Source organism: Protopterus annectens, chromosome 6.part1, assembly GCF_019279795.1.
Source record: "Protopterus annectens isolate FY-2018-M chromosome 6.part1, PAN1.0, whole genome shotgun sequence".
Lineage (NCBI taxonomy): Eukaryota > Metazoa > Chordata > Ceratodontiformes > Protopteridae > Protopterus > Protopterus annectens.
Genome location: NC_056738.1, coordinates 172,247,999 through 172,268,482, shown reverse-complemented (window position 1 = coordinate 172,268,482; position 20,484 = coordinate 172,247,999). Strand labels below are relative to the sequence as shown.

The 20,484-nt window shown below is 38.9% G+C and overlaps 1 protein-coding gene across 1 annotated transcript in view; it reads left to right on the top strand.

Moving 5' to 3' along the window:
- TTC21B (tetratricopeptide repeat domain 21B) overlaps positions 1–20,484 on the top strand; it is a 3,240,027-nt gene that overhangs the window by 1,906,886 nt on the left and 1,312,657 nt on the right. Inside the window, exons 17-18 of the mRNA XM_044075355.1 lie at positions 11,682–12,392; positions 12,490–12,757. Coding sequence (XP_043931290.1) covers positions 11,682–12,392; positions 12,490–12,757 — 979 coding nt within the window. The remainder of the gene's footprint in view (positions 1–11,681; positions 12,393–12,489; positions 12,758–20,484) is intronic.

The following is a 20,484-nucleotide window of genomic DNA, read 5'->3' as shown; positions in this document are numbered from 1 at the left end:
AAATGTTAATAATGGTGACCTAGAAAAGTGGATTATAATATCCATTGAAAATAGTGAGAGAAACAGACAAGTGCAGATTCTGTAAAACAAAACTGGAAACAGCTGCACATCTTTTTACTGAGTGTGGTACACACATGGTTGAGAGGCCTGTTTACTGAAAGGCACAGTAATGTGGCAAGACTGTTGTACTGGGGATTTTGCAAACAATGCAATATAAAAGTAGCTGAGAAGCACTGGAAACTTGAATGACAAAGCAGTGTAGAAAATGTTGAAGTTTGTATTACATGGAATCAACCTTTAACTACAGTTCAAAAAAGTAGATGCAGGAAAACCAGATATAGTAGTCCATGAAAAGAAGACAAAGGATGCATTGATCATTGAAATTGCTATACCAAGTGGATTATGGTGTCTTATGTAAGAGACATAAAGGTATAAAGTACCCAGATTTGCAAGCACAAACTATAGCAATGCGGAAGAAAGATGGGCAGACCGTTCCAGTAGTAATAGGGGCAATGGGATTAATAAAAAAATAATTTACAATCATACTTAAATATGCTGCCAATAAATGCAATCCCTTATAAAGTACAGAAGGCGGCAGTTCTGGGCCCGTTGCATGTGCTGAGGAGAGCACTCTTGGCTAACATCTAAAACTGAAACAATACTAATTTAGTAAACATTAATCTTACCCTGACTTAGGAATTGGTTCCATTACATTCATGGTATTAGAAACCTCAAACACTTGGAGAAATTAAACCAAGCTGAGGATATAGCAAGCTTACTGGCTGACAAATTCAGCTCAAACTTCACCCTCTCTCTCGGCCCCCATAAAAAAAAAAAAAAAAAAAAAAATATATATATATATATATATATATATATATATATATACATATATACACACATACATGCATACATACACACCCCAGTGGTGCTATCAGAGGCCAAAAATATAGCATCTGTAGCCCTTGACAATATGCTAAGATACATCCTGAGGCACGATAGATCTATGCTCCAGCAAGATGGTTCTGCCTCAGTCTGCAATAGACCTTTGTACCAAGTAGAGGGAGGACAGCAACCAGTGATACTCCTGTGATTTAGTTTCAGGTGAAAGAACAGCATTTCACTGAAGTTGAAATGGTTGAATCAGTTTGACTGAAAACCCATTTAATTGAAACCTTATTTAACTGAATCACAAGTGATAGAAAACATTCTGCATAGCAAAGTACAGCATAGAAACAGTGTTTTTGCAGGGGGACAAGCCACCCTGCACCCTCCAGGTGCCCCTTCTTATTTATATATACTAACACCATACACAAGTGAATCAGTGTTGGGGCATAAACACCAACATCTACAACTTTGGGGGTGCGACATGACAGGAGCCACTGCCAATCCACACACAATCTTCTAGACGCATTCTCTAGGAAGTCATATCCTTAGAAATAACACCATCATATACTGCCCAAATGCATCTCTAGCATTTGTAGTTCATTGAAATGGGTTTTCAGTTAAATTGGTTTACAGTTAAATTGTTTCAGCTGTCTTTCAGTCAGTTGTGACTTTGTCAGCTGATAGTAAACTTACTCCTGCATGAAGGAGGTCCATCCATCAATCCAGGTAATTACCAACCCATAGGTCTGACCAACGTCATATGTAAAGCCATAGGGTTCATGGGTGTGTACTTTGGCTAATGGCCGTGGAGCCTTTACAAGACTAGCCCATAGAAGTGCCCTGGCATTGTGCTGCCCGATGTTAGTTCCCAGTGCCTCTATCAAGTAGAACCACTGGTGAGATCCCCTGGGTGAACTTTCTATTAAAAGAAAAACCAAATAGATGGAAAACGCTCACTTTATTGACAGACAGACAAAGCTTTCGGGAATGTCCCTTCTTCAGTGTTAAATTCAAATAGTAATAAATCTTGAAATTTTATTATAAAATATATATAGTATATAGTAATTATAGTAATTACTATATAGTAATTTCAAAAAAAACCCCACATGACACAGCCATCCAATGTATAACCTAACATCATTAACATTTCATTAAAAATGCAAATAGTTCTAAAAGGTACAACTTTCATTCTTATAAATCACATGTATACATATATATAATAACCACAAAAATACATATAAAAGCATGTTCAACTCTAAAAATTAATAGAAATATTAATTTATAATAGTACCTATCTATTTTAACATAGTACACACAACTGAATTATAAAAATGATAGCAGAAGAATAGCTGCAAAATATATTACCTACTAGAAATCCATCTGGAAAACAATATTTCAGATGTTATCCAAAGCGGTTAATGTATATTTTTCTGCTTATAAGAGCTTCTGAGCTTTTAGCAAGACTTTTTATCATTTCTGTAGGTATCATTATTATTCTGTCATTCTTGTTTTCTTTATTTATTTTTATTAAAGTCAGAGCAACAGCTCATTTGCTTTGCCACATGTATGATTCTGATGTTCTTATTGAATATTACCTGTTTTGCAGTTTATTACAATTTATTATAATTTGTGTGTATTGTTTTGGAAATGCATTTCTTTAACTTGTGTTCTTTGCTGTCCTTTTTAATATTCAGAAAAAAAAATTGACAAAACAGATTGTCTGTTGTTTTTGCACAACCGATCTTTTTGGAGGGTAGAATTTAGAATTTTAGTCCAGCATTGGCTGGACAAAGCATATCCTTAAAGGAGAGTCTGCCTGTTTTCTGTCTTGAGGAGATTTCCCTGTTGAACCTGAATGTCATGATTGACGAGCTTGGCTATCCACTGTTTGAGCTCACTCACGTCTACCATGATGATGCTGCTTGGGTTTCAGCCCAATGTAGTACCCATTAGGTATGTCATTGTTAGATGCAACTGAAAGCATTTTTACCATATTATTTAATAAACTAAATGTACCTCCTTGATGATTCAAGGAATATCCTCTTCCCAGCCACCTGTAGAATAAGCTGCCTTTCCACCATCCCCTGTTTTTGTAATTCCCCATAAGACTACAAAGCATTTATCAGTTGTTAAAGCTATATAGATTTAAGAAAACATAGTTATTCTTGCCTTGCAAATGATTTCACACTGGTGGCTCCTGATTCTCAGCCGGAGTTCCTTCTGTGTGGAGTCTAGATGTCCTCCCTGTGGCTGTGTAAACGATAAAGACATGCAGGTAGGTGTGTGTGGGTGTGCCTTCCGTGAAGGTTGGGCTGGCACCTCGGCACCATAAAAATCCACTGCCAATCATTAGCAGACCGGTGATCCGCTGTGGCGACCCTAACCAGGAAAAGCCGAGAAAACATTGCTTTTGGCTGTAAAGTGAACTTGGAAGGCTGTGGGAATGATCACATTTATTTATCCTGCTACATCACATTCTGGTATGCATTAGTTATGCTTGCAAATATCCCCAAATCTGGAAATTTAATGAAAAATTGCATGACTTTGATAGATGGTGAGATAACTGTCTTAGTCTTCCATCAAGGAGGGATCTCTATATATCAGCTTATGTCAGAACAAATGTGTTCTGAGAGAAGCACTAAAAATACATTTGCAGATCTTACCATTGGAAAGGACTAGCTAGTAGGCTGGACCAGTAAGGCAAAAGCAAGTTTCCTGAATCACAGATACATTTTTCAAGTTTGATTTCAGGATAAATTGAATCCATGCAGTTGAGCCAAAGTTAATTGCAAATGGATGTGTGTTCTTTTTCAGTCTGCAGATCAGCATTGCAAAACAGAATGGGATTTCTTAAAGAGAAAAAAAAAAGTATGGAAAGCTAATGTGGTTTTCAACTAGTCACGATGCAGAGTTATTGTGAGATTGTTTTGTAACATTTAAAAAGGGTATAGGCAATGTATTTTGATGTATTCTGAAGAAGTCTCCTTCGAGAGATGAAAGCGGTAAATACGTGTTTTATCTGCTTGTTTGTGCAATATTAAATCCTATTCCTAAGTGGTCAGTCCATTTATTGTATATTATTTTCTTTGGTATACCTATTAACATGTTAGTGTAAGAACTTTAGACAAAGGCTCAAAATCAGGGACAGATTTTTAACTATTACTCGTATAAACTTAGACCATTGCTAGAATGAGGCTATATCTATTACGCCTCTTTTAGTAGAGAAAAGCAAAGAGTTTTTAAAAATAAAGTGATATTCTTTAAATAACAAGGTTATTTAATGGATATATTGTCTTTCTTATAGTTTTATATGCTATAAATGTGTTTTAGTAAAAAACGAAGTTTCATAATTCATTCAATTGACGGACAGTGTTAATGTGGAACTGTCGGTGGATTGCCTAAGTAAGGTAAACATTCCTTATAATCACCTATACCGCTATATCTATATAGCGTCCTGGCGTACATTACTCCTCAATCGTGGAGTGTTGAATATAATCCTAGCTGATCCACATGGGTCCTAACGGGACGGGTGGAAGTGTGAATATAACCTATGTTATCGTTTGTGTCCTAACTGACGTAGTTCCTTACTCACTCTGCAAATGCTGTAACTGTTTAACTAAGCGCTATATATATGCAACGCGTTTATTGCATTGCACTATTTATCTAAGGGATAGTGATTTTAGATGTGGATTAAGGGGGTTTTATCCTATTTATGCTGATAGTGTCTTTGGTAGCTCTTTTTAGATAGAGTATGCCACGTTTGTGTAGCGCCTATGTATATTACTGTATCTATCAAGATTCTGATCGCATACTAACTGTGTATTTTACTCCCCTTTGCTTGTAGTGTTATATTCAAACTGTGTTGCTCATCTTAACGTTTGATGGTATTAGTGTTGCTTTGTGTATTTCTCAGCTACTTCTGGATATCTTGCTACGTATTGAACTGCAGCAGTTGTGCCTAGAGCTCTGCAGTTAACATTTGGCATACATAGTAGAGTTATAAAACAATTGGCCTTAGTGCTAGTATGTGATTATGTTCATTAGCCTGTTTGTTGTTATGATTAATAAGTGTGTTTCACTCCCTGTTTATCTCACTACTCTGTTTCTCTCTCTCTGTGTTACCATCTGCCCAACCTGTTTGTACAGTATTAACTTTGAGGATTTGCCCAGTCTGCTTAATAGCAAACTTATACCAAATAATACCATTGTCTCTTCCCTACACTAAGGAACTGAACATACCCTCTCCCTGAGCATCAGTCCCTCAAGGGAATAAACCTAAGAAAGTATGTGCTTTAAAACCACTGTCTGTAGACCGTGTGTAATACTGTAGGTTTTTATTTTTACTCCCACTAGCCAGGACAGCTGGCAACCAATACCTACCTGCTCCTAGAACTAGTTTACTTTCCCCTCTTGTATCCGCTGTTTATATCTGACACCCTCCCTCACTGAACCCTAGACCTGCTGCCTCACAGTCTCTCTTCCATTAAGACCCTACTACTGCTATTTGTCCACTAGAGGGCAACATTCTCCTAGACCTATCCTACTGTCCCTGAACACTACTTTCAGGCATCAAGTTTTCTATATCTTGTTTTAGGTTGTAGTCCCACACTATCCTTTTTGTTACTCTCCACACTACATAATCACTCTGCCTACTCTCCCTACTATTAAGACTTTTATCTCCTACCTTCCCCCACCTATTAACTTACCTTAGCAAGCTGCTTTACTGATTGTTCCTTCTCCTAGAGGTCACTCCTACTGTAGCTTTACCCGCTCCTTTCGCCCTGCGGGCTCACTCCGCTCCCCTACCCTGCCCTCAAATTCCACCTGCCCCCAGTGCTTCTAGATTTGTACACACATTACCACACCCCCACTGAATTACCACCAATCACAAGCTCAATCCCCCTTAAAGTGCTAATACCCACTTCCCATTAGTCTTCATCGTAATAATCTATATCTATCCCAGTAATTTATCATAAATAATCCTCTTCTATTATCTCCATTAGTAAACTATCTATACATACCCCTGTATACCAACATCAACTGAATTTCTTCTACTATGCCACCTTTAACTGTTCCAACTTACCTCAAACCCTTACTCTTATTCTCTCTCCTAACTGTTCTAGCTGTACCATACTTACCTTCTGTGAACACCATCTAAGGTTTCACTACTCCAGTAGGCAAACCTCTATACCAACACTTATCCTTTCTTACAGTCATAATAACACATCCTGTCCACCAAAGTATTTATCGGCCAAATTTCACAGACTTACACACATTACTTACTATAGCCCAAGAGCCAGGAAATCCCAGAACCTAATTAATAAATTTCTACAACTCATCCTGAGAGTACAGGTCCACTCCGTCATAGAAGGCGACATACACCCAAACTCTGGTCCAAATTCTAGCACAACCACAAGTCTTGTCACACCAACTTCTACTGACATACACTTGCTTACCAGGCCCCCCAACTTTCTCCTGATAGCTCATCTTAATGTTTGTAGCATAAATAAATAAGGTTGCTCATCTACATGCCCTTATAGATGTACATTCATTTGATATCCTCTGTCTCACTGAAACATGGCTTAAGCCATCAGTGCAAGACAGTGTCGTCATTCCCCCTGGCTACAATATCCTGAGACTTGACCGTAATGCCAAGAAGGGTGGAGGAGTAGCCATACTTTATAAAAATGGACAACAAGTCACCTCAATTGACTCCAAACCTCCTCTGTCTAGTAATGAAGAAATTCTTATTTCCAGGATACAGCTCAATAAATGTAAATCCATATATATCATCTGCATCTACCTCCCCCCAGGGAATAATACTAACACATTAGACGCTATCCTCAGTTGGCTGTCAATCAACTACCCACAAGAAACCATAATACTTGGCGAGTTTAATATAAAATGGAACTCTTGTTCATCTGAGCAGCCTTCTACTCATATTAACCTATATGGCTTTACCCAAACCATTACATCCCCTACTAGAACCAATAAACTTAATAACAAAGAAAGCACCTTTGATTGGATTCTCACTAATAGTCACCAAAAAACTTATATAACAGGCACCCTCCCTGAAGATATAAGTCACCACTCACCCACCTTTCTAATTAGATAGAAGACTGAGATTCCAAACCCTCCCATTTACAGGACAATAAGGACTAACAGAAACTTTCACCCTAACAGCTTCCAAACAGAACTTAGAGCTTGTGACTGGTCTCCACTGATACACCTCCCACTAGATGATGCAGTCAACTACTTCAATTCAAAATTCTTAGCCACTCTAGATTGCCATGCCCCAACATGCAAAATTAGAACTAGGACTAAACCAGCCCCATGGCTCTCTAAAACTACCAAACAAAAAATCCACCAAAGAAATAAACTCTGGGCCAGCTGGCGTTCAACAAAAAGCCCCACAGATCAATTACGGTTCAGACAGCTAAAAAATGAAGCAAAAAAAGCCATACTGTCTGATAAAAGAAACTTTTACTGTCAGCTTCAGCAAACCCACCAAAATAATTCTCTGAAATTCTGGTCCAGCATCAATAAACTCCTTCACCCAGGGCACTCAAACACACTTGCTCCCTCAGGCCCTGACCACAATAATCCCATTCAAATAGCCAACTCCTTTAACACTTTTTTCACAGAAACCGTTCAATCCCTTGCCAAACAGTTAACCCCTGGTGTCATACACTCTTACTCTGCCAACTCTAACAGCCCCCCCCCCCATTTCATTTTCAGCCTGTTCCCACATCCCTTGTCTGTAACCTTATCCAGAAACTTAAACCCACCACACACTCTGCTGAACTACTACCTGCAGAATATCTTCAAAAAGCAGCAAAAGCCATAGCCTACCCTATATCCATCCTCATTAATAGAACTATTTCTGAAGGAACCATCCCATCAATCTGGAAAGTTTCTCACATTACCCCCCTGCACAAAGGTGGTAATTCCAAAGAGCTATCCAACTATAGGCCTATAGCCATATTATCCCCATTGGCAAAAATAAGCACCTTTTAAGCTATCTACTAGACAAAAACCTACTAGCCACCTGCCAGCATGGATTCGGACCATTTCTTAGCACTACCTCTGCTCTTTTATCCTTCACCAACTGCATTAATAGAAATCAAAACAATGACACTCTATCCTCAGCCCTCTTTATTGATCTGTCAAAAGCCTTTGACATGGTTAGCAACCACCTCCTCATTAACATACTTAAAAACCTGTCAGTGGATGCGCTTGCTATACAGTGATTCCCGTCCTATATAAATAATAGGCAACAGGCTGTACTTTGGGAAAATACTTTGTCTTCCCACCTCCCAGTTGCCCTTGGTGTCCCTCAAGGCTCCATATTGGGTCACCTCCTCTTTATATTTATAAAGGACCTTCATTATGTAATCCCTCAAGCTACCTGCATTCAATATGCGGATGATTCCACACTTTTATGTTCAGCCAGTTCCCCATTAGAACTCCAGTCCCTAACCAAACATACCTTTAACATAGTTGAAAACTGGTTACTGGACTGGTGTCTCCTCTTGAACCAAAAAAAAAATGCTTCTATTCATCCCTACGTGTAGGGCCTCCCCACTTAACTTTACTGTAACATCTAGCAATGGCACTATCATATCTCCTGATCCTACTACAAAACTACTTGGTGTACTAATTGATAATAACCTCCCTTTTGAGTATCATATAAATGACACTATAAAAACAGTGAATAAAAAATTAGGTTCCCTCTACAGGATCAAACCCTTGCTGACTCCACTAGCCAGGACCACTATAGCCCATACCCACCTCATCTCTACCTTACTATATGCCTCCCCTATCTACACTAAACTAAGTAAAAGGAATACGAGCAAGCTAATTACCTGCTACAACAGTATTGCCAGGTCTGCAACCGGGTCTACCTTTAGAACCCATCACTGTATCAATCAAAATCAACTAGGCTGGTTAGAATTATCAAATCTAATACTGTTGAACTAACTAATAGTAGCCCATAAGATTCTGTATCAACCAAGAAACACCAATACTTTTTACCCTTGCCACCCCCTATAACTATCTGAAAACCCTACGCTCAGCTAACAAACTACTAGTACAAACTACTAAAACTAACAATTCAGCTGGTGACGCATTATTCTCTAATACAGTTGGCAAAACCTGGAACAACCTCCCTAATCACATAACCTCCCTAGCATCAACCAACCTATTTAAAAACAAACTAAAACACTATCTTAAATCACACTGGTTATGCCCCTGTGTAACCCAGACAAACTATCTAATCTTTCCCTAGATATTAGCCCTCTTATAAATATAATCTTGTTTCTTCTCTTTTGACAGTAAGGTGTATGTGACTATGCAGTTAATTAATATCCTTTGTACATACTTTGAATGTTTAACAACAGCTGTTACAACCTATGATTTCTTGTGAAACTTTACTTTTCATGCCCACTGAGTGGCGCAGAGCTACAGTTATCCCAATCCACAAGGGGGGATCCACCTTGGATCCCGGAAACTACCGTCCCATCTGTCTGACGAGCCTTATCTGCAAGGCCATGGAGCGTATTATCATGGAACTTAGAAACAAAGACATTGGCAACCTTCAAACACTGGACCCCACCCAGTTTGGGTTTGTGAAGGGCCGATCTTGTCTCCTGAACCTGATTGACTTCTTTGAATCAGTCTCCAGAGCCATGGACAAGGGTAAGGTGGTCCACACAGCCTATCTAGACCTTGCCAAGGCCTTTGACACCATCCCCCACTCTGGAATCATAGATAAACTTACTAAGTTGGGCATTAATCCCTATGTCACCCAATGGTTTGCTAAATGGCTTACTGATAGAACCCACACTGTAAAAGTAGCCGACTCCAAATCCAGCTCCAGACAAGTGACAAGTGGAGTACCTCAGGGTTCAGTCCTGGGGCGCTCTTGTTTGGCATCTACTTCTCTGAAGTACAGGTCAACACTAAGGGACTCTGGCTAACAAAGTTTGCAGATGACTGCAAACTGGGAGCCATTATTGAATCCCAAATGATGTGGATATTCTACAAAAGGGCCTTACAGAAACAGATGCTTGGTGCCAGAGCCATGGGCTCAAGCTCAATGCCAAGAAATGTATTGTTATCCCCTTTGGGAAAAAACATGTATCCATGAATTACCATATAGGTGGCAGTACACTAAACACAGAAAGTGTGATAAGAGACTTAGGGACACAGGTGGACAGTGGTCTCACCTTCGATAACCACATCGCCACAACAGTCAGGAAATCCTTCTATGTGGCACACCTCATCACGAAGGGTTTTTCATCCAGAAAAAAGGACGTCATTGTCCCATTGTACTCATCCCTCATTAGACCCATTATAGAATACAACGCCCCATTTGGTATGTACCTCTCAAGACATCTGCAACAACTGGAAAGGCCTCAGAAATACCTCACTAAAAGAATCACAGGCCTAAAGCAGATGCCCTACGCTGACTGCCTTTAAAAACTCCAGCTATACTCTGTCGCATATCGTCTACTCAGAGGCGATCTCTGCTTAACATACAAGGCCGCGTCAAACCCAGAGCTGTTGGACATGCTACACTTAAAGAAATCCCAATCCCTCAGAGCTACACGCTCCAGGGATCTAAACCTTGTCGTCACAATAAACAAAATATGCTGGAGGGATAGGTTCCTGACCCAGAGACTCCCCAGACTCTGAAACAGATTGCCCATACATGTCAAGCAGAGTGCCTCTTTGGACCTCTTCAAGAGGAACCTTGACGATTGGATGGGAGAAAGGAAATTCACCCCAGGGATCATGTCAGTCGCCCTGCTAGACAGGGGTCAAGGAAAGTAAATAATGTGGGAAGAAATAGCCAGGGAATTGTTATGGCTAGGCTTGTATAGGCCCTAGGGCTGATAGCCTAGTACCAACCTATGAACAGTTGAATATTTGCCTTGTACAAATTTGGTGTGAATATCCATAGCTGGTTCACACCATAAGTTGTATTTTTTTTTTGGTGGTGTTTTTTGTTGTCATGTTTTTGTGTGACTATATACTTAATTTGTTACATCTGTCCTATTTCTTGTCATGAATACTACATCTGCTCAGACCAGGTTATTTCTTTCTTGTTATTATGCCCAACACAGTGATATATACTGTTTCCAATTTTTTGCAATGTATCAATGCCTTTTTAAATTTTCTTGTGTATGTGGAGCTTATCTCCCCAGGCCTCCACTGCAAATGGACATATATCCAGTTGGACTAGCCCGGTCAACAAGTGTAAAATAAATAAACTAATTGTGTCTCTTTAAATGTTTAGTATTAATGTTTTTTGTTTGGGCATTGATTGGTGTGACAATTAGTGAGGTTGTTTTATAACATTTAAAAAGGGTTTAGGCAATGTATTTTGATGTATTCTGAAGAAGCCTTCGAGAGAGATGAAAGCACTAAATATGTGTTTTATCTGCTTGTTTGTGCAATATTAAATCCTATTCTTAAGTGGTCGGTCCATTTATTGTATATTATTTTCTTTGGTTGTTCAATTTTTTATTTCTGTTTCTTTTATTAGTCTTCATAGGTTTATAGGTTAATACAAGGCTAACTGCCCTTGCGAGCCATTTTAAGCCTAGCCAGTTATCCCCTGTGAGATTCAAACCTTGTACCTTCTGTTTGTAAGGCAAACACCTTAACCATTAGGCCACCCTCCCAACCCTTGTTTTATTTTTGGTCCATTCCACTTTATGGATACCCTGCATGTTTTCAATTTGCCTGGGACTGCCGTTTTGGATGACCACTCCTTAACTGAGCTTTCACAGTTGAAGGAAGGAGTACATCAGCTTAAGGGTGATTTGACCAGGCTGATTGAACTTTTGATGCAAAAAGACGCTACTACTTTGAATGTTGCTGGAGGAAACTCTGAGGTTTTACAGCCTAGCATGAATATTCGTGAGGCTAACCAGGAAGGGATGCGAGTTTCGAGCACCATAGGCTCGTTGGGTCATGTGACCGTGAGACTGGAATCACAGCAGGCAGACATAATGACAGTATATGGACAGCATTCTTCATCAAGTGCTTGTTTTGCCTCTGTGAGTGGTACACAATACAGAAACACACAAACGGATGAGGCACGAGGAGGTCAGTCGCATAGCAAAGGTACTGTGGCAACTCAAAATGTTTACATTTGTAAAGACAAAGGAGCTGTGTGTTCTCAATTGTTAATGGCAGCAGAGAGTGTCAATATGACTGCAAATAAAGAAGATGGCTTGAAGTTTAATAAACTAATAACTAAGCAATTCAGTTTTGCTAATTTAAATAACAATAATGAGACAGTATCCAGGGTTTTGGCACATGATGATAGCAAAGAATTTGGTTCAGTGAAGGACTTGATTTTTTGTTTGGAAAAGAGACTTTTCAAAGTGAAAACACAGATGGACATTGCATACCTAAACGAATGTTTAGCTTTAAAGGTGGTCCCACAGGGACCTGGATTGTATAAATTTCCTTTTGGCGTTTTTTATGATAGTGAAGTAATTGAATACTTCGGACAGTTTTTTGAATTTATAGGAATGAATTTAATAAAAATAAATGTTTTTTACTATGAAAAGAAAGTCTGTTTTATCACAGGAAATTGGAGGGTTAGATGTAAAAATCAGGGAGGATTTACTTTTCCCACAATATTCTAGTTTATACTACAAGATTTTGGATAAAGTAGAAAAGAGGTTTAACAATATTTTTCATAATAAAAAGTGTAAATTGGAACGTGCTTTAAAGCAGTGTCAAAATAAACAGGTCTATTTGATCCCACATACTGTAAATCAAGCAAATGTTAATGCAAAAGATTTGGAAGAGGTAGAACCTTTAAGTTATAGTGAAGTATTGAGGGACAACCATGGTAGTGGTAGCTGCACTGAATATATATACCTGGTGAGGGGCAGGATTTTCAAATAGGTGCTCGGAAAGATTAGCCCAGAGAAATGCACAAAAGGGGGTGTACAGGTTGGAGCACTACCCACAGACACAGAAGATGAATTTTTATCAGAACGGGAGCAGATACAAGAACTAAATAAGAATATTGTTAATACTCAAAATGGATTTACGATTTGTAATTATGCTGACAGAGATGTTACCGACTATTTTAATTTATTGTCTAAAGCTATTAAGATTATACCGGAGGGAAAAGGGAATTTTGTGGACAATATAATAGCCCTGAAGTTATATACTAGGAAGTTAAATTTGGAACTTCATTTCCAGGAGTCAGGTACAGGGACCATGAGTGCTGTCCCTCAGGAGCAAAATGTTTGGAAAAAGAGAAGTACCTACACTGCATCCCTCCATCCTCTGTTAGATAATTTTGAAAAACTTGTAATGGAGTATGTATGTATATATATATATATATATATATATATATATATATATATATATATATATATATATATATATATATATATACTATCCATATGTCAGATAGGAAGATTCCTTGGAATTTAACTAAGGAAGAACATAGTTTATTAATAGACCTGAGGAGTGACAAAACAATACGTATAATGAATCCAGACAAAGGGGGTGGGGTGGATTTATACAAACATGATGATTACATTAATGAGATGCAACAACTTTTATTCGAGGAAGAAACATATGTAACAGTCTCTAGAAACCTGATCAATTTTTCTTACTCCAGAATAGACTCATACTTGGAGGAATATTTGATGGATAACGGAACTGATGTAGAATTGCATAACTTCTTGTTTAGAAAACATCATATCATTCCGGTTTTCTTTGGAATACCGAAAATACATAAAAATGTATATAAACTCCCTTTCAGACCTTTTGTGGCTGCAAGGGGTTCCAAAACACACCCCTTAGCAGTATTTGTAGATCAAAGTGTACAACATGTAGTTGAAAAAGCATCTAATTTAGTCAAAGATTCATGGGACTTTTTGGGTTCCCTCAAACAAGAATTATGGTCCAGTGATTTGATGTTTTTAACTATATATATCAAGGACCTTTTTACGATCATTCCCAAAGAAGAAAGCCTAGACTATTTTGAGGAAACACTCTTCCAACATTCTGTTCTGTCTCATGGTAATGTGACTTTGATATGTGAAGTTATGAGATTGATATTAGAGAACAATTTTATTTGGTTTGAAGGGGAATATTACCAGCAAATTCAAGGAGTGGCAATGGGGGCAGCCTGCGCTCTGGTCTATGCCAACTTGGTTCTTCTGGGTTGGGAAAGCAGACATGTGATAGGCTGCCCACATTGGAAGAAAGTTCAATCATATTCCCGCTTCTTGGATGACATTTTTGTATTGTGGCAAGGCAGAGTTGCTGAGATATAAGATTTCATCAGGTATTTAAATAGTACTACTAGTTTTTTGAAGTTTACTTACAACAATAATAAGCACAGCATTAATTATCTGGATACCCTAGAATAACATTTGTTTTGCATTAGCATGAATTTTCTGAAGGATATGAAGTGTGAAACTCTAACATATGTCATTTGTTACTGCTTTCAGTCCTCCGTGATTTGTCTGAAGAGACATTTTATGAGACTTGGAACAGAAATATCGGCATTTTGAAAAATTCCTGCCAGTTGAGAAGTATGCTTCCAAGTGTATGACATATTTATAGCAGACCAGTGCAGCACATCCTTATGTCCCTTCTTTCTTGGTCATATTTATGGGAATGTGCCAACATTGTTTCTTTCCCTTAAGTAAAGCTTAAATGTAAGATGGAACACTGGCCAATTTTTCTTCTGCCTCCACTGTCCAAAATCTTGAAAACAGATGTGACAGAGTATATCAGGATCCAGATCCAGTTTGTCTTGGAAAGAACTGGAACAAAATATATTAGAAGTAATCGAGAACCATATTGTCTAATAAGTGGCCAGCACTACAGTTTCAGCAGACGACATGCCATGTACCCTGCTCTTTTATCACGGACTAATACTTTGGACAGTAATGAGTTACACATGTTTTTTCTTGGCCTGATATGCTCAAGTGATTTCAACATGATAAACTTCTCGCCAGGATGGTATTATATTGCCTAAATTAAGTCGAGCTTAACTGGTTCAAGAACTGCTTGAGGGTTAGATCCTTTTGCAGTAGTAGTCAAGCAGTCTTACTTCACCCCACAACAAGTGAGAAAGAGATGCTGTAAAACTTAGTCCGTAAATTCTTTTTTCCACTGTCGTGTTAAGTGTACTAACACTGGTCTCATAAAAATAAAATGCTGTAGACGAATGAAATGATTTTACAGTTTTGCTTTAAGATCATTGAGATTCACACATTCCTTACCACTAACCTAGTTCAGGTGTGAGTTTGTCTGTATACTTTGTGGTCAAAGGCTATTTCAGAAAAGCCATGTTGTTTGGGATGCAGCAAATAATTGGACAGTTAAAATCATATCACTGTGTGTAGTGAGACTGATTAGATCTTGTTTTGACTTTCTCTCATCACAACTCCAAATCAACATTTAAAAGCTGTGCAGTTTTATCTGATTTCTATGAAATTTGTATGAACTCTATTACTTCCTAACTAATGGTGTTACGGATTAGCAGGCCAAGGGGTTCCTCGTCATAGCCCACAAAGAATATACTCTGCCATTTATTCCAGAGATGTTAAATAGATAAAATAAGCAGACTTCATTCAGTCTAAAATAATGTCACTGGTGACAAAAAAAAAAATAATCAGAAAGGCTGCATCACCCAAGCAAATGTAAATGGACTGTCAATCAACATAAAAGCTAAATTTGTAATCTGTACTTTGATTCACTTATTGGTATTCAGTATAGTGCAGATCTTTACAATGGCTAGTGAAACTAAAAATAATTACAGAACACTCCTATTGTTTGTAAATGCAGATAACCAGAAAGGATCACATAGTATCCGGTGCCAAAAATATCACTGTGTTGATAAAGGAGTATAAAGGAACTCTGAGTCGTCCAATAATTGTAAACACAATAATGTAATAAATAGTAAAACAATCCCATGTACTGCAATCCTGGCTCTGGCATGACTTGCTCTTTCAGTATGACCGTTTATTGTTTTTAGTTTTCTCTGTGCATTTCCAGCCTAATTTTACATAGAGAAAAATATGCTGATTTCTTCCAAGAGGGGAAAAGCTAGGAGGCTGAAACTCTACAGATAAACAGAGTACTATCCACCCTGCAAAAGGTTACTGCAATCCTGTACGTGCTTATGAGGGGTGTTCCACGCTTCAGTTGCGTGGTCTGTCACAACGACAGCGCTGTGTACTGTTGGTGCCACACTGGCATGACTTCCTCTGGAGACTGTCCTTGGTTGGGTTTTGAATTTAGTGAAGTCTAAAATGTAGCTGTCCGGAGCCGTTGTGGGGACACTTAAGGGGATTCCGTTTTTTGGTGATGGTATCTCTATTCAGAGTTTATTCTCATTTTTCGCCTTTACTTTTGATTTAATATCTCTGTAATCTGTCTTGTGTCTTGGTGGCTTTGAGTTGCCCGCCTCTGGTATAAAGTTGATACTGGACACTTCCCCCAGTCACATTACATCATCTCATTCCACTGTTAATAGTGAGAACTTAGCAAAGGCCCCCACCCCCTTTAGCTTCTGCATATTGAATTATCTCATTATCTTTTGCCTCTTCACTTTGTATTTGTAACTATTTCCTACCTGTCCATCCAGGATTTTTTGTAAGCTTCTGAGCAGTGCTCTTCAATGTTTTCCCTTAGATCTGCTAGCTCTCTGCTCTCCTGCACTTTTATTAGCTTATTAGTCTAGCACTAACTATTTCCGGTGCCAGAATGTCTGCTCTTCAAATTTTCCGTTAGAACTAGCTGGTTTCTCAGTAGTAGCACTAAAATCTGAATCCCTGTGACTAGCACTTGCTCTAAAACCTGCTGGAAAGCACTAGGAATCTTTAAACTGATACAAGCACTCTGTTCTCCTTGTTAATAAGGAGAAATTAGTCTTGGGCACTAAACAGCCTATAATTGCAAAGTACCTTGCCAAGGTAAGGGAAAATGGCTCTTGTACTTTACAAACGAAACACCAACTCAGGCATATCCAAGGGTCAGCTTCCAGTGATTTCTCCTGTCCACATGGTGAATCTGGGCATACTGGGGCAATGCAGCAATTGCCTCATGTACACAGACAACCCTCTGCTCTTACCACCCAACACTACAACCTGTGAGAGATGCACTTATATAGCCAAACTGGAAGCAAAACTGTCCAGCCAAGATTGTGCTAGACAGTCAAAAGGAGAAGGTTAACACCTGCACTACACCACAAGCAACACATAGCTCTTCAAACCACCAACATCCACACATAGTAACACTAAACCCACTTATGCGGAGGCCCTTAACATTAATCTGCCCAAGCAACAAGGACCTCTGAAGCTGAAACGCAAACAAACACCAATCACAACCAAAGTGACACATAGCTCAAAACACAAGTGTGCCACCAAACAACAGCCCCTAAGGCAAAACAACGTACCCCACACTTTAGTCATAGGTGACTCTATAGTCAGGCACACTGATGTCCCAATCACTAGGCTGAACAAGGAGAAAATTACTGTCAGCTGCCTGTCGGGTGCCAGGATCCGCCACATAACGCATGCACTCAAGTCACTCCACAACAGGTACAAATATGACACTGTCATTGTCCATGTTGGAGTGAATGACTTGAGACGGACCTCCCTGGACTTCATGAAGAGAGACATGGAAGAGCTCCTGGATCATGTGGCCCAGGCAGGTATGACCCTAGCCTTGAGCAGCATCCTGTGTTCGCCCAGAATGATACCATAGAATAAGGACAAAATGACTGACTTCAACAATTGGCTAAGTTTCTGGTGTCATTCAAAGGGGATCCAGTATCTGTCTGCCTGGGATGACATGATCAACAGACCACAATGCTTTGCTAGAGATGGCCCGCACCTGTCGCCTTTGGGATTCTGGATACTGGCTAAGGCTCTTGCCACTCCTATAGTGCCTTTTTTTAAGCAAGGTTCAAATGACAAATTCACCACCATAACAGGTACAAACAGGCAAAATCTGAGGGTAATGCTACTCAATGCTAGAAGTCTAAACCTCAGAATGCACTCACTTGAGGCACTCCTTAAAGTGGAGAACATAAACATCTGTGCAGTGACAAGAGACCTGGTTCAAGGCTCCTGAGAGCAACCCCTGCATTACCAAGCTATAATTCATACCACACCTTTCGGCCACCTAACCTGGACCGAAACACTAAAGGCGGAGGCATGTCCTTATTCATTAGAGATAACCCACATCTCCAGGCTAGTTGCTCAGCATAATGCATCCGAGATTATCCAAGTGCAACTAATGCTGGGTACAGATACCCCACCATGCCTCAGGATTCTCACTCTTCATTTCTTGATACCCTGGAAAATAGTATGGTAGAACCTAAAACCCTAATAATGGGTGATTTCAACTACCCTGGGACGACATGATCGACAAACCATGATGCTTTGCCAGAAATGGTCTGCACCTGTCACTCCTGGGATTCAGTTTACTGACTAAGGCTCTTCACTCCCCTATAGTGCCTTTTTTAGGCAAGGCTCAAAGGACAAAATCATCACCATAACAGATATAAGCATGCAAAATCTGAAGGTAATGCTAATCAATGCTAGAAGTCTAAACCTCAAAATGCACTCTGTCGAGGCACTCCTAAAAATTGAGAACATTGATATCTGTGCAGTAACTGAGACCTGGTTCAAGGCTCCAGAGAGCACCCCTGCAATACCAGACTACAGCTCTTACTACACTTTTCGGCCACCTAGCCAGGACCGAAACACTAAATGCAGAGGAGTGTCCATATTCACCTAGGATATTCACATCTCCAGGCTAGTTGACTAACACAATGCATCTGAAATTCTACAGGAGCAACTAACACTAGGTAAGACTGCAGTCCAAATTGTAGCTTGCTACAGATCCCTCACCATGCCCGAAGATTCTCACTACACCTTTCTAAACATACTAGAAAATATTAAGATACAACCAAACACCCTAATACTGGGTGATTTCAACTACCCTGCCATTAATTGGGAAAACTACTCGGGTACCAACACCTTTGCTCAACGGTTCTTGAAATTCATAAATTTCCAATACCCTGCACCAACTAATTCATTGTCCAACCAGGGGCTCAAATATCCTGGACCTGGTCATTACCAACATGGGAGATCGATGCTCCACACCAATGGTCACCCCCTCGTTGATCAGGTTTGACCATAAGCTAATCACCCTTGGCATCCACATCCCACCCCCCAACCCCCAGTAGGGAAACCTCCATATAAAACATTTCCAAAGCCAACTTCATGACACCCATGTAGACGGGAACTGCAAGTTCGACTGATGAATCCTACACTAAGGCACTGTACGAGCGCATCCACTCGTGCATGAATCATGCTATTCCAAACAGAACCAAGACAGTCTCCTCCAGAAAAAGGAACCCAATCTGGTGGTCCCCTGCCATAAATAAACTATACAACAGAAGGAAGAAACTGTTGCAGAAAAGAGGAAAATCCCAGGATGCAAAAAGCTCCCTTACCAGCCTCAGTAAGAAGCGGAGATCCCTCATAAAATCCTCCAAAGGTAGTTATGAAAATAAAACAAAAAACCAGAACCAAACTGAGAAAAAACAAAAGCTGACGACTGCAGTAAAATCCAAGTAAAATTCAAGTAATTTATTAGGAAGTTGTTAGCGCTTTCAGGCACATAAGTCAAGTGCACTTCTTCAGACAACATTACAAAAAAGAATGCTGATTATATATAAACCATAATTAGGAATTCATTGAAATCAGCTGATTCTTGTTAACTTTTAAAGAGCCATTCCATTAAAAAAACTGCCATTTAAATATTCTTAAATATTTAACATAAAATATATATACTATTACTATTATAAACAAAAAAATATACAAGAGAATTTTGATATACAAAATAATTCATTACATTCAATTATAAATACAAATACAAAAAACTGTTTCAAAAATCTTGCTAGACATAATATATATATGTATACCATAACGTATAAATATATAAAACAGAACAACAACTTTTTGGAACAAATCAAATTATTTAACGCTCCAAAGCTTTCAGCTTGAGTAAACATTTGATGGAACAGACATCATTGATGCCTGGATAAACATAGGCATTAGTTTTAAGCTGCCACCAAAGTTCCTGTTCTTCTAACTTTAGATGCCATGGGCCACCCCTGGGATTCTTAGATACTTGTTGAACCACCATGAATTTAAAACTGTGTGAGTTAAATTCAAGAATGTGTTTAGCCAAGGCGTTCGTGTTGCTACCTTTTATTATGGCGTAAACATGTTCATAAATTCTTTGTTTTAGATGTCGTTCAGTTTTGCCAAAATAAAATGTAGGGCAAGACTGGCAGGTAGCAATATAAATAACACCTTGGCTTTCACAATCAAATCGGTTGGTAATATTGTATTTATTATTCCTCGCATGAAAAAAATTACCTGTTTGTATGTATTTACAATAACTACATCTACCACACTTGAACATACCTACTTGTTTTTTATAATAATTATTTTGATGTTGGTGTGGTAGTTCAAACAAAGATTTAAAATTCGAACCTCTTCTGAAAACCATAGTGGGTTTGGG